General features: G+C 42.5%; 1 protein-coding gene across 2 annotated transcripts in view; it reads right to left on the bottom strand.

Annotated features, from left to right (window-relative positions):
- The window catches only part of ece2b (endothelin converting enzyme 2b), a 70,270-nt gene that overhangs the window by 13,089 nt on the left and 44,793 nt on the right, over positions 1 to 12,388 (bottom strand). For both annotated transcript variants that reach the window (XM_056262579.1, XM_056262580.1), the window contains 4 exons: positions 5,375 to 5,499; positions 2,052 to 2,198; positions 1,858 to 1,920; positions 1,565 to 1,753 (listed from right to left, as the gene is read on the bottom strand). In XM_056262579.1, the coding sequence (XP_056118554.1) occupies positions 1,565 to 1,753; positions 1,858 to 1,920; positions 2,052 to 2,198; positions 5,375 to 5,499 (524 nt within the window). The remainder of the gene's footprint in view (positions 1 to 1,564; positions 1,754 to 1,857; positions 1,921 to 2,051; positions 2,199 to 5,374; positions 5,500 to 12,388) is intronic.

Here is a 12,388-nt window from a genome sequence, read left to right as displayed (position 1 = left end):
TAACTGTCAAGTTCTGTTAGTTTCATTGTGTTTTAGTTTGATCTTTCTGTTCCTGTTTACCTGTGTTCCCTGTCATTGTTACTAATTTGAGTTTCACACCTGTTTTCTGTTCTGTTGATTACTCCCTGTGTATTTAAGCCTTCTATGCTCACCGTTCTTGGTTTGGTATCGTCGTTGTATTACGTGGTTGTGTTCTGTGCTTTTCCCTGCGATTTCCTACATGTTCCTTGTTGGATTTTGTGATCAAAGACTGTTTGGTTGTATTTTCTATCATTGTATTTTCTATCATTGTGCGATTATTGCAACCAGTTGATGTCAATAACGTGATCAAACGTGACAGTTCCAGCGCATTTTGTTGCAGTGTAAGAAATATATACTGTATATAGGCCTGTATATTTAATTTATTTTATTTTATTTTTTTGCAAGTAAAGAGCACTTCTGTAAATTTGTGTTACCCATACCCAAGTCAAACATAATAATCCTCCCGGGTGTCACCACACATCTGAGCTCCACGGCTGCCAGAGACATTTGCTCATCACATTCAAGAGAAGAGTGACATGAATATATAATGTATTGGTCTTCAGCTTTAAGGCAGAGGAATGAAGAACTGCTGGTAATTTTGCACACTCTTGCTTGAGATGGTTTTCTTACAAATTCCGTAAGAAGGAAAATATTCTATAAACGGAGATACAAAAAAGTACTCCACATGTACATTTATATAATCAGATAGACATAATTTGTAAAGCAACTATATACTACAATTATTATTTTAGAATCTAAGTATAATAACCATAAGCATTAAATAATATGAATAACAATGATAATAATAATAATAATTTAAAAATTATTTGTAACAAAAAACCTTTTTGAAAAGATTGGACTTATTACCTTTATACTGACAGCAAACATAATTCAATCAGTAAGCGATCAACCGTCATGCTACTTCACTGTACAGTTGCTCAGCAACTGTTTCCACGGAAATCACAGGAGCCTTCATAAAACAAAAGTTTCAACGCAGGTGCTCAAAGAAAAAAATCGTAATAATTAAATGATGGGGGAAAAAGCCAGAAGACACAAAAAGGAATGAATATTTATGCACATAAAAGATACTGTATGGTGTTCTGTTGAGCCAGATATACGAGATAGATAGATAGATAGATAGATAGATAGATAGATAGATAGATAGATAGATAGATAGATAGATAGATAGATAGATAGATAGATAGATAGATAGATAGATAGATAGATAGATAGATAGATAGATAGATAGATAGATAGATAGATAGATAGATAGATAGATAGATAGACAAATTTACACAGACACAGTGGCAAACCAGACTCCATGCGTTGTGCATTATTCATGAACTCTCTCTTCTCGTATATCAAACAAACACTTTTAATAAGCAATGTTTGAAACACACTCATTATGACAATTTAATGATTAATTAAATTTTCAGCTCAGAATTTCATAGCTTCCTCAACACACTTTCATCTGTTTACCGCACTACTACACCAACCCTCATAACTTTTGTCTAAATAAACCCTTGTGAACCTGCACACGTACCTGGAGTTCAGCTATCGTTATCTTGTGGTATATCTTTTCCTCGTCTCGCCGTTCGTCCTGAGGAACCGTGATGTTAGCCAGTGCTGTCTCGAAGTCCAAAATTTGCTGCATCTGACCCCGAGTGGAATTCTTGTCTCCTCCCAACAACAATCCCAACTCTATCATGTAATCCAGATAAGCCTTCAACACCTAAACCCAGATCAGTGGCAGGCTATTAGACATGGACTAAAAGCTACTTTAAATATTACAAAATGTCTTTAAATATTGATACTTTAAGTTCTTCTTCATGATACCTTCTCGTTTGTTTTATTGAGGTAATAATCGCGGGATGGGAGGAAGAGTCCTGATTGGTCAGCCTGGAGAAAGTTTACACAGGTGAGCAAACACCACAGGTGTGATAAATATAGCAAATACAATAAACAAAACATGGAACAAAAACTTTCAAACAGCAGATGTTCATTAAAACCTGATAACTGAGTCAATGTACCTGAATGACATTACTGTTGGAGTTTTTAGGGTCCACGCTGACACCGACAGTGAAGAAGGGCTGAGCTCTGTAAGGTCCAGAAACTATCTTTAAAACGTCCAGAAAATTATCTTTATCCCAGGACTCTGTGATGTTCCAGCCTCCTATCTACACACACACAAACACAAAGAAAATGAAAAACATCAGTTTCTAGCAAAAAGACTGAGGTGGTCCAAGTGTAGAAATCAAAAGTGACCCTATTTACTATCTTTTACTATATTCATCATCTTTTTTTGGATAAACGTGTTCCCTATATGTAAAATTTTATTTTTGGTAAATCAGAGGAGAACAGACAAATTACCTGAACAAAACACAGGGCTTAAATACAAAAGGCAAACTAATCAACGATATGAACAGGTGTAATTGATGATCAAATCAACAAACTCAAACACAGGAAACAGAGCTAGAACACGTCTCCAACCCACCCAAAAACAGAAACTGACACAGAACATCCGTAACATATCCCCCAATCAAGAAGGTGCGGCCTTGAGTCATTAACTATTAACATTAAAATTACAAATAGTCCAACAGAGGAGTGCTGGAGGCGGCTTAGGTGGGGGACGCTGAGCAGTAAAAGTGACATGTGAAGGTCAAGTATGGTAACCCATACTTGGAATTTGTCCACTGCATTTAACCCATCCAAGTTAGTGTACACACATTAGGAGTAGTGAGTAGTGAACACACACTGCAAACCATGGACACACACCCGGAGCACTGGGCAGCCATTTTTGCTGTGGCGCCAAGGGAGCGATTGGGGGTTAGATGCCTTGCTCAAGGGCACCTCAGTCATTTCCTGCTGGTATTGAGAATCGAACCCGCAACCTTCGGGTTACCAGTCCGGGCATAATGGATGACCACTGGAGCCAGGGCGGAGCAGACAACATGAAGAGAGCAGAGATGAGACGACGGCAGCAGAAGCCAAGGTGGAGTTAGCAGTAAGAGGAGCCAGGGCGGAACCCCCAGCAGGAATCCTAAAACTTAAGCCCACATCGGAGTTGAGGGAGAGATGAGCCATGGTGGAGGCTTGGCAGGCAGAAGCAGGGGGACAACTGTCTGAGATGAGGCTGATGGCGGTGGAGACCCAGGCAGAGCCGAAGAGACTGGGCGACACAGAAGGTCCTGAAGACCAAGGCAGAGCTGGGGGCAAACGGCCAAGGCAAAGCCAGGGTGCCGGCATACTGAGGTGGAGCTGGTGTGCCCCAGGACTGAGGTGAAGCCGAAGTCAAAGATGAAGGCCCTTATATCCATGGCAATGGTAGAGCGACTGACCAAGGCTGAGGCGTAGGGATAAGGAAGCCCGGTGGAGCTGTAGGGACGATGGTCCCTGGTGAAGCCAAGGGGGTGAGGAGCCATGGTGGAGCCGACAGGTCGACGGGCCGAGGTGAAGTGACGGGCTTGGAGATTCTAGGCAGAGCAAACGGGTCGACAGTCCAGGGTTAAACTGATAAACTATCAGTCCAGGTCAAGACCATGATGCACTGAGCAGACAGCATAGGTGGAGACAAAGGACTGATGACAGGCAGTGAAGACAGGGCTGAAGGACTGGGCAGTGTAGAACATCAAAGACATCAATAACTCAGTTCTGGGTGACAAAAAAGGCTTGATGCAAGATGGCAAAACAAGCAGGGTGCTAACAATTGTGCTCTCCTCCAAATCAATCAGGGGCTCAGAGTTCACTGCATCCACATCCACCTTTGCTGACGGGATAGGGCTCTACACCATCCCCTCATATTCCACCAATATTCCCATGGTGACGGACAATGTTGCAAGCTCACGCACCTGGTCAGACATGTTCGGCTCGGGCTCCAGGGTGATATATGGCTCAGGCATTGGCTCTGGCATCGCGGCAGGCTCGGTTATCGCCCTTTGAGACGGTGACGGCGGCTGGCACAAAGTGCGCAACGTTATGATCCATATTTTATTAGCTGAGAAAATAATGCAATAAACAACTGATTTCATAAGTAACAACTAGGACTGCTGAATTCTCTCCACAATTGACTGAAAATTCACATTCAGATCTCTTTTTTCATTCTGATATGGAAAGCCCAAGTTCCAACTCACATTCATTTTCTTGTTGAAATATGACACATTGCAGAAATAAAATAAGCTACAAATGCCATTTCATGTTGATTTTAAAATGTTAAGATCAAAGGTAAAAAAGACAAAAACTTGAAGTGCATGATTCGGGCTGACACCTAATATCAAAGCCAATTAAATCTCTCACCTTTGAGAATAAAACTATTCTCAGCTCTCTTCAACACTATACGCTCTATCACTGTGATCCCAAAGACACAGGATGACAAAAAGAGTGACAGATTGAGAGAAAGACATAAGAGAAGGGTAGCATTTGTAAAAGTGTGTTCAAAAGGCAGCTCATCAGAACCAGTGTAAATTTTCCGTCTTCCATCTTCCCAGCCGTATCTCTTTTAAACCTTCCAGAAGGCAGTTGTGTGGGGAAGGGTGTATATTAAGTAGATGGAGTGCTGTTTGACATCACTGCTTTGTGTATGTTACACGGATTAATCTTTCAGGTCTGTGCTGAGGGTTAGTTTCAGAGCTTTCTTCTTCAAAATGGCTGATTCAGAGAGATAGAATTGCATGAAAACATCGTTCACTGAAGGATGTCTACATAATTTCAAGGCTCGCTGATTTTAAATCAAGAGGAATTGATAGTATCGTAGCCATTTGAGACAAGTTATCTTGCTCAGTTCAAATAAAGGATATGCACAGAAAACCAATCAAAAAAATTAATCAGGCATCAAATTAAATCAAAGGTCATTCTACAAAATTGGTATTTTTGTGTCCCTAATTAATACACAAAAATGACAACAAATAAATAGCTGACACCAACTTTTACTGTGTTGTTATAAGCATTTTTTTCTCAACACAAAAAAAATCCAATGACTTTAATTGGATTTTCATTGATTTTTAAATAATTTTCTTTTTCTTCACAAGGATACCTTTGGGCCTCCTCACCCCTGTGTTTTACTGTAGTAAATATGCACAATTGCATTATATATGCCTTATTAGAATAGTGTAACCATAAAATCATCATCATCCTGATTTCTGCATCTCTGCAAGGAAAAATAAAGTTATCCTCTTTTTTATCAGTTTGGTTTTACAGTTTAAATGATCATGTTACCATGATTTTGTATAGTAAACAATTATATAAACATTTGCATTAGCTTTACTTTAAAGAAACCTTCTTGAAATGGAACGGGTTCCCAATTCCTGTTTGCACTGTTTACCCTCCACACCAGAGCGGGCGCCACAGAAACACTTACCTTTGCAATCAAGTCGATGAGTGGTTGGGCTCCGAGCTCTTCTATTCGTTGTTCATTGAGACAGGAAAGATAGTAGGACTGCGTCTTTCTCTCTGCCTCACTGCTTGAATTAAAGGTGCCATTTTCTACAGGAACACATAAGAAATTGCATTTGAGTTCACAAAATAGTAACCTTTGAACAATCGTATCACCAAAAGATGAAAACTGTCATCATTTCCCCACCCTCATGTTATTCCAAACGTTATATCCAAATTTATTTCTTCCATAGAATACAAAACAAGAAATTGTCAAGCTCCTCTTTAATATGAGGCCAAGGTATAGTTATAGGCTTTAATTAATTTTTTTTTTTTTTTTTACTTTTTCAAGCTCAACTGCCCTATGCTTTCATCAAAACATTTTTCAAAATTACTCCTTTTGTGTTTGGAACAACATTGGGTGACTAAAAGTGCGACTAAAACATGACCATTTTCATTTTTAGGGGAAATATTCTTTTAGAGCTTGATGCTAAGGCCAAATTGTCCTCCACAGAAATAAAAGGACATGAAGGACAAGAGACAGGAACGTCACATAGTTAAGGGGGAAGCTTGGAGCGCACCATCACTTGGGTAAACAAACATGACAGCAGGGAGAACAAGTTGTGCGGGGTCACTGCACAGGGTCATGAAACAGCCATCTGAGTTTCTCCAGCTGCCTGACAAGCTGACAAGACGGTGCCCTCTGATTGGCTCCCGTCATGTTGCATGGAATGATGGCAAGTAAGCAGAAGCAATGCAGTGGAGGTAAACTGAGTCAGAACTGGAAGAACTGCAAAAAGGGTCCTTTCATCCATCTTTTTAATGTCACGTCCATGACAGCTGCCCTCGCACGACAAAACGTGATGAAATTCAGATGGCATTGGCGAGCCAAACAATCAGGGTGGTTGTGGCGAGCTGGACGAGGCCAAGGGCCATGAGAGAACGGTGCGAGGCCGGTGGCGTGATTGATAATGAACGACACCTGCGCGACGCACCAGTCTCGTATCTCTCACGGCTCTCAGCCTCATCCTGCTCGCCACAGTGATTTTCATCCTCAATAACCTCTGCCATCAGTCGCAGTCAAAACACTGTGTGCCGCAGCTGCCAGCGGGAAGACAGGCAGAGGGGAAAAGCACTGTCATGCTAGCTTTATTCACATGAGAAATGGCAAAATTAAGAGGATAAATCCGGGAAAGGTGATTGGCAGTGCTGGGTGGAAATTGGACTGGGTGCAAATTGAAACAACCAGTGAGGGCCAACCTAAGTATGCCATGCAGGTTGTCTTCCTGAAGAGAGTAAACAAATAGGTTAATTGGAAAATCGTGCCTCTACCTACGTTTTTGCAAAACTCCAAAAACGTACCTATACATACAATTAACTGCAGTTCCCTTTTGAAAGGGAACTCACGCTTCATCCCCTAGGGGTTGCTATGGGTGGAATGCCTCCGGCATTACTGGTGTCTGAAGCATGAAGCTAAACACGACAGTGAACTTGACATTGGCAGACGACAGCCTATGACGTCATCACCAGTGTGACCGTGAGATAAAAGGGCACCTATGAAATATACTCACAACCGGCGCAACGTCATAGAATGTCTCTGAACAGATTCACGCCTACTTTTAGGGGAAAATAAACTAGACTTCCAATACAAAATAGCATCACAAAACAATGTCCGTACACAGCCGACAGGTGTGAATAACTTAAGACATCACTAAGATTAAACATGTCAAGTAATTATATGTCCACCCTGCCTGCCATAGAGCGTGAACGATACACCAACAAACTTAAATTCTGGTCAATTTAAAAACATGTCTCTTCATTCTCCCAGCTATCTCTCGGTGGGCGAGGCATCCGCATTAAGGCTCCGACTCTTCCTACTAAACCGTTGCGTGTCACCTCGCCTCTTAATGGCAGAGCATATGCGGCAGACAGTCAGGCCGGTGCGACGCTACACACTATGGCAGTGCTGCAGGCCTACCAGGCCGACCTGGACCAGGGCCAGGGCCAGGGGCTCCCCCCTGAGGCGGTAGAGGAGCTGCGCCGCACCACAGATTTATTTCTCCTCGATGCACCGGTTTTGCCATCTGAGCACATCGGCACATCCGTCGAGACGGTGTTCGGTGAACTTTAGAGAGGCGAAGGTACGCTCCGCTGCTTTTAAGACCTTCATATTGCGCTCCCTCTCCTTCGAGGGGTAGAGCACTGAGGAAGCGTGAAGCCAGAGGGAGAAGGAAAGATCTGAGGGAAGTGATCGAGAATAAATGCAATCAGAGTTTCAAGGTCCCAGAGGCGAAATAACATCTGCCTCCTTCCCCCCTCCTTGGTTCTAAGTTGTTAGGCTCTCGGCGAGCCTCCTTGGTCACTATTTAACCAGAGCGTTGTCAGGCTTCCTCTCACTTAGAGAGTCCTGAGTCCTGAGAAGATGTCCTGAGTGTGGGGCGTCATTAGGCTACCTCTTGATTTAGAGAGTTGTCTTGCTGCGGCCTCCACTCCTAGAGCTCGGCGTCTATGTTTGCTAAGTCTCTGTGAGCCTCCTTGGCTATTGTGAGCATTGTTAGGCCTCCTCTCACCAAAGAGAGTTGTCTTTTTGTGGCCTCTGCTCTCCAGAGCTCCACTGGGATAGCAATTGTGAGTTGCAGGCTCTCTGTGAGCCTACTGGCCAGATATCCAAGAGTGTGGGGTGTCGTTAGGTCTCCTCTCAATTTAGAGAGTCATTATGCTGAGGCCTCCTCTCCTAGAGCTCGGCTATGTTTTGCTAAGTAGCTAGGTTCTCTGTGAGCTTGCTTGGCTATCATGAGCGCCAACAGGCCTCATCTCACTGTAGAGAGTTATTTGTTTGAGGCTTCCGCTCCCTCGAGTCTGCTGAGTTGTTAGGCTCTCTGTCAGCCTCCTTGGCTACTGCGAGCGTTGTCAAGCCTCCTCTCGCCAGGTAAAGATAGAGGCCTCTGCTCTCTTGAGTTCCGCTGGGATAGCAATTGCAAGTTGTTGGCTCTCTGTGATTCTCCTTGTAAGCTGTCCTGAGCGTGGAACGTAGCTAGGTCTCCTCTCGATTTAGAGAATCACCTTACTTAGTCCTCCGTTCCTAGAGCTTGGCTAGATGGTAGGGTAGTATACCGGGTTGTTAGGCTTTCTGGGAGCCTCCTTGGCTACTACTACTCCCTGTCGCCTGCCAATGTCAAGTTCATTATCGTGTTTAGATTCATGCTATTCTCAGGGAACCATGGATACATGCGTAACCTGAGATGTTTCCTGTTGAATTGAACATTATTGGCACCAACAACTTTTATTATTTTTTACACAAATTACAATTAAAGGGTCAGTTTATCATTTCATACAAATTATGATTACAGGGTCAGATTATCAATTACTAAAGACTTATTTTTGTGCAGTTCCTTGCACAATACTGTTGTGACCTCAAAACTTTTACCATACTGCAAGATTTGTAAACTTTGCATCACACAGCCAGCTCCATATGTATCCACCTTTTTCCTGAGTAAATTATGTGCGCAGCCATGATGGATTCTAACTTCCGTTTGTATGCTGTCCTGTTCTTATCTCATCTCATCTCTCATCTCATTGTTAAAACGGGGTAAAAAGAGAGACTGAATTAATTAAACAGAAACGTTTTGAAGATTACTACAAATAAAAATGAGTGCAGTGTTAAGCTGTGCTATTGTTGGCTGCCACAGCAACAGCAATAAACTAAAGAAATTCCTAGAAAATATGTTTTGAGCACCAGCAAATCTGAAAAGAATGTCCGTATACGGTGCCGTATGCCTTGCATTTTATGCCAAAGACTGATAAGAGAAGACTGTGGTATCTGACAGGAATTATAAATCAATGAAGCACACGAGACAGGAGTAGCAAACTTCATCCATCTTATTTATTCTTCAGTTCTCACACATTATGTCACAACACACTTTTCAAAATAGTAGTCAACAACAATTCAGTTATAAACATAACATTTCCCCCTTTTTTAAAGAACAGAATATTACATCAGAGTTAAAGGGATACTCCACTTTTTTTGGAAATAGGCTCATTTTACAACTCCCCCAGAGTTAAACTGTTGAGTTTTACCGTTTTTGAATCCATTCAGCCGATCTCCGGTTCTGGCGGTACCACTTTTAGCATAGCTTAGCATACAATCATGTATGTACAATAATCAAGAAACTTTACTGCCGTACCATGAGAGCAGCAGGCGTAATGATATGACGCAGCGCCTGAAAATAGTCCCCAGCTCGGTAACTTCCAACGTGACTGGGACTAAGTGTCTGCGCCTGCTGCACTCATGGTACGCCAGTAAAGTTTCTTGATTATTACGCAGGAATGAGAGTATAGTTCCTAGCCATCTCAGCCTAGAAAATCGCAACTTTACATTTTCCGTCGGTCTTAGTGCACGATGTAACTACAGAAGAGTCAAGTTTTAAATAGGAAAAATATCGAAACACTTTGGTCATTTTTTTTGAGAAATGCTAATGGTCTTGTCCACTTCAATGATGTATGCTAAGCTATGCTAAAAGTGGTACTGCCAGAACCGGAGATCGGCTGAATGGATTCAAAAACGGTAAAACTCAACAGTTTAACTCTGGGGGAGTTGTAAAATGAGCCTATTTCCAAAAAAAGTGGAGTATCCTTTAAGTTAGATAGTCCTTTAACCAACTAGGCTTCCAAAAATCACGTTTAGGTCTAGTGGCATGAGTGTCTGTGTAGTGAGCTGTGGTCTTAGCCAGAGATGTTGGTGTGCATGGAAATGCAGTGAGATCGGAAGCATCCCATGTCTTTCCATCACTAAGAACGTATGTACCCACCAACAGTCTGTTGGCAACTGTGAGAAGATTGGAAAACTTTCTGTCCTTTCTGTGTATCAGTTTACTTTTTCATTTTGTGTTGCAGCCACGTTACCCTTTGACGAACAGTCGTGTCAGTTGCCGGGTGCACAGGGGCAGATGGCAAAATATACAGCCTTGTGCGCATTTGCCTGCCATAAAGTAGCTAAAATGGTAAAGTACCAGTACGGCAACAACTCACTGTCCAGACCCTTGGGTGAAGGAGGTCAACAATGAGAAAATCTGTGTGCAAAGTTTGGTTAGAACAGGACAAGAAGCGCATGCAGCATCAACAACAGAAAGAAAATAACTAGCAGCAGAAAAGCAACAAAGTCCTCATCAACATCAGTAGGAGCTGGAGCAACCGCATTATCTGCAGGACAGGCAGGTGAGGGCAAACGTGACAGATAATCAGCAGGAGCAATTTGAATCACCTGTACATGTGATTCATCAGGAAGGAGACCCTCAGTTTAAAGAGTATGACCTAAGAACAGCAGGCTGGTTCGGAGGAAACGACTCTTGTCTTTATTGAGCTGCAAGCCAGCAGCTTCTAGTCGTTGTAAGACCCCTTGAAGTGCTTTGTCATGATAATGTCGTCCAGGTAATTTTCAACACCTCATCTTCTGAAATGCTGCAGGTGCTGAAGCCAATCCAGTCTGTTGTGAGTGATAAAGGCCGTGAGGTCACGACTGTCCTCAGGGGCACTTGGTAGTAAGCATTAGTCAGGTCGATGGTAGAGAAAACAGTGGAACCTTTTATAGCAGAGAGTAGTTTATCCATGTGTGGCAATGGAAAAGAGTCCACTTTATTTGGACCTTTGAGGTCAACCCATCACAATTGTATCTGACTTTTTCTGCATAACATGGTCAATGTGTTCTATCACCCCAGCTGTTTGCAAGCAATACAAACAGAGAGATGGCAACGTTTTTGCAGCACAGTTGTGAAGTTTCATCCAGCTTTACGTAGTGTATAAAGATTTTAGCACATCCAACTCAGTTGACTCAGCAACAGTGCACTGAAAGACTGGCACAGGAGAAGCAGGCACAGGAAGGGTATTAGGAGGCAGGACTTGATTGTTTTCAATCCTCACATGGGAGGTCCCTCCCCAGGAGTGGTGTTCCTTTGTCCACAATGAAGAACATAGCAGGAACTGATTGGTCATGAAGAGGAACGTTCACGTACAAACATTTGGGCTTTTGAATACATTACAAGCCTGCCTGTGGGTTGCGACAGCACAACGTTACTGAAATGGTATTCATAAGTGCTGTAGGGCAGGATAGATATGGAAGACCCAGTGTCAACCACCAAATCCACCACACAAGTCTGCGAGTCAGAAGTAGATATAGTCACTGTGCTTGTAATGCTGGAAGTAAGAGCGGAATATTCTATGTACAGTACAGTAACTTCTGGTAATTCACTTTTATGGACCTCATGTGTATTTGATTGCGCTGATCAGTACAGTTTAGCGTAATGTCCAATCTTTTTACACTTCTTGCATGTTGCTGTTGCAGTTGCAGGCGGGCAGTTCGCAGCATTAGCTAAATGTGCCTCCGAGATTAAACACGTGCCAAACACTGTAACACACTTGCCAAATGGACTCTTTGTATTCATGCTGGTTTCAAATGGTTTTTCAAACATTTCAAACAAACTTAAAGGGATAGTTCACCCAAAAATGAAAATTAAGTCATTAATTACTCACCCTCATGTTGTTCCAACCCCGTAAGACCTTCGTTCATCTTCGGAACACAGATGAAGATATTTTTGATTAAATTTCAGAGCTGGATCACTGCTACATAGGCTTCCTAAGGGAGTGAAACTTGACGGCCCAGAAAGTCATTGAAGAAAATGTTTAAATATTCCATGTGACTACAGTGGCTCAACCATAAGTTTATCAAGCGACGAGAATACTTTTTGTGCGGAAACCCCCCCAAAAATAACGACTTTATTCGACTATTCCTTTTCTTCCTTGTGGGCCTGAGACGAGAGTTCAAGAGATTTCCAGGACGCATGCGCGAGACCTGAACAAGAAGTAGTAGAAGAAGAACGTCCTCTTCTCAGTTCTCGCGCATGCGTCCTGGAAATCTCTTGAACTCTTGTCTCAGGCCCACAAGGAAGAAAAGGAATAGTCGAATAAAGTCGTTATTTTTGTTTGTTTTTCCGCACAAAAAGTATTC

The sequence above is a fragment of the Rhinichthys klamathensis genome, unplaced genomic scaffold, assembly GCF_029890125.1.
Source record: "Rhinichthys klamathensis goyatoka isolate OS25496 unplaced genomic scaffold, OSU_Roscu_1.1 h1tg000194l_1, whole genome shotgun sequence".
Lineage (NCBI taxonomy): Eukaryota > Metazoa > Chordata > Actinopteri > Cypriniformes > Leuciscidae > Rhinichthys > Rhinichthys klamathensis.
Note: the sequence above shows the minus strand (reverse complement) of the source record. Positions and strands in the feature narration are given on the sequence as shown.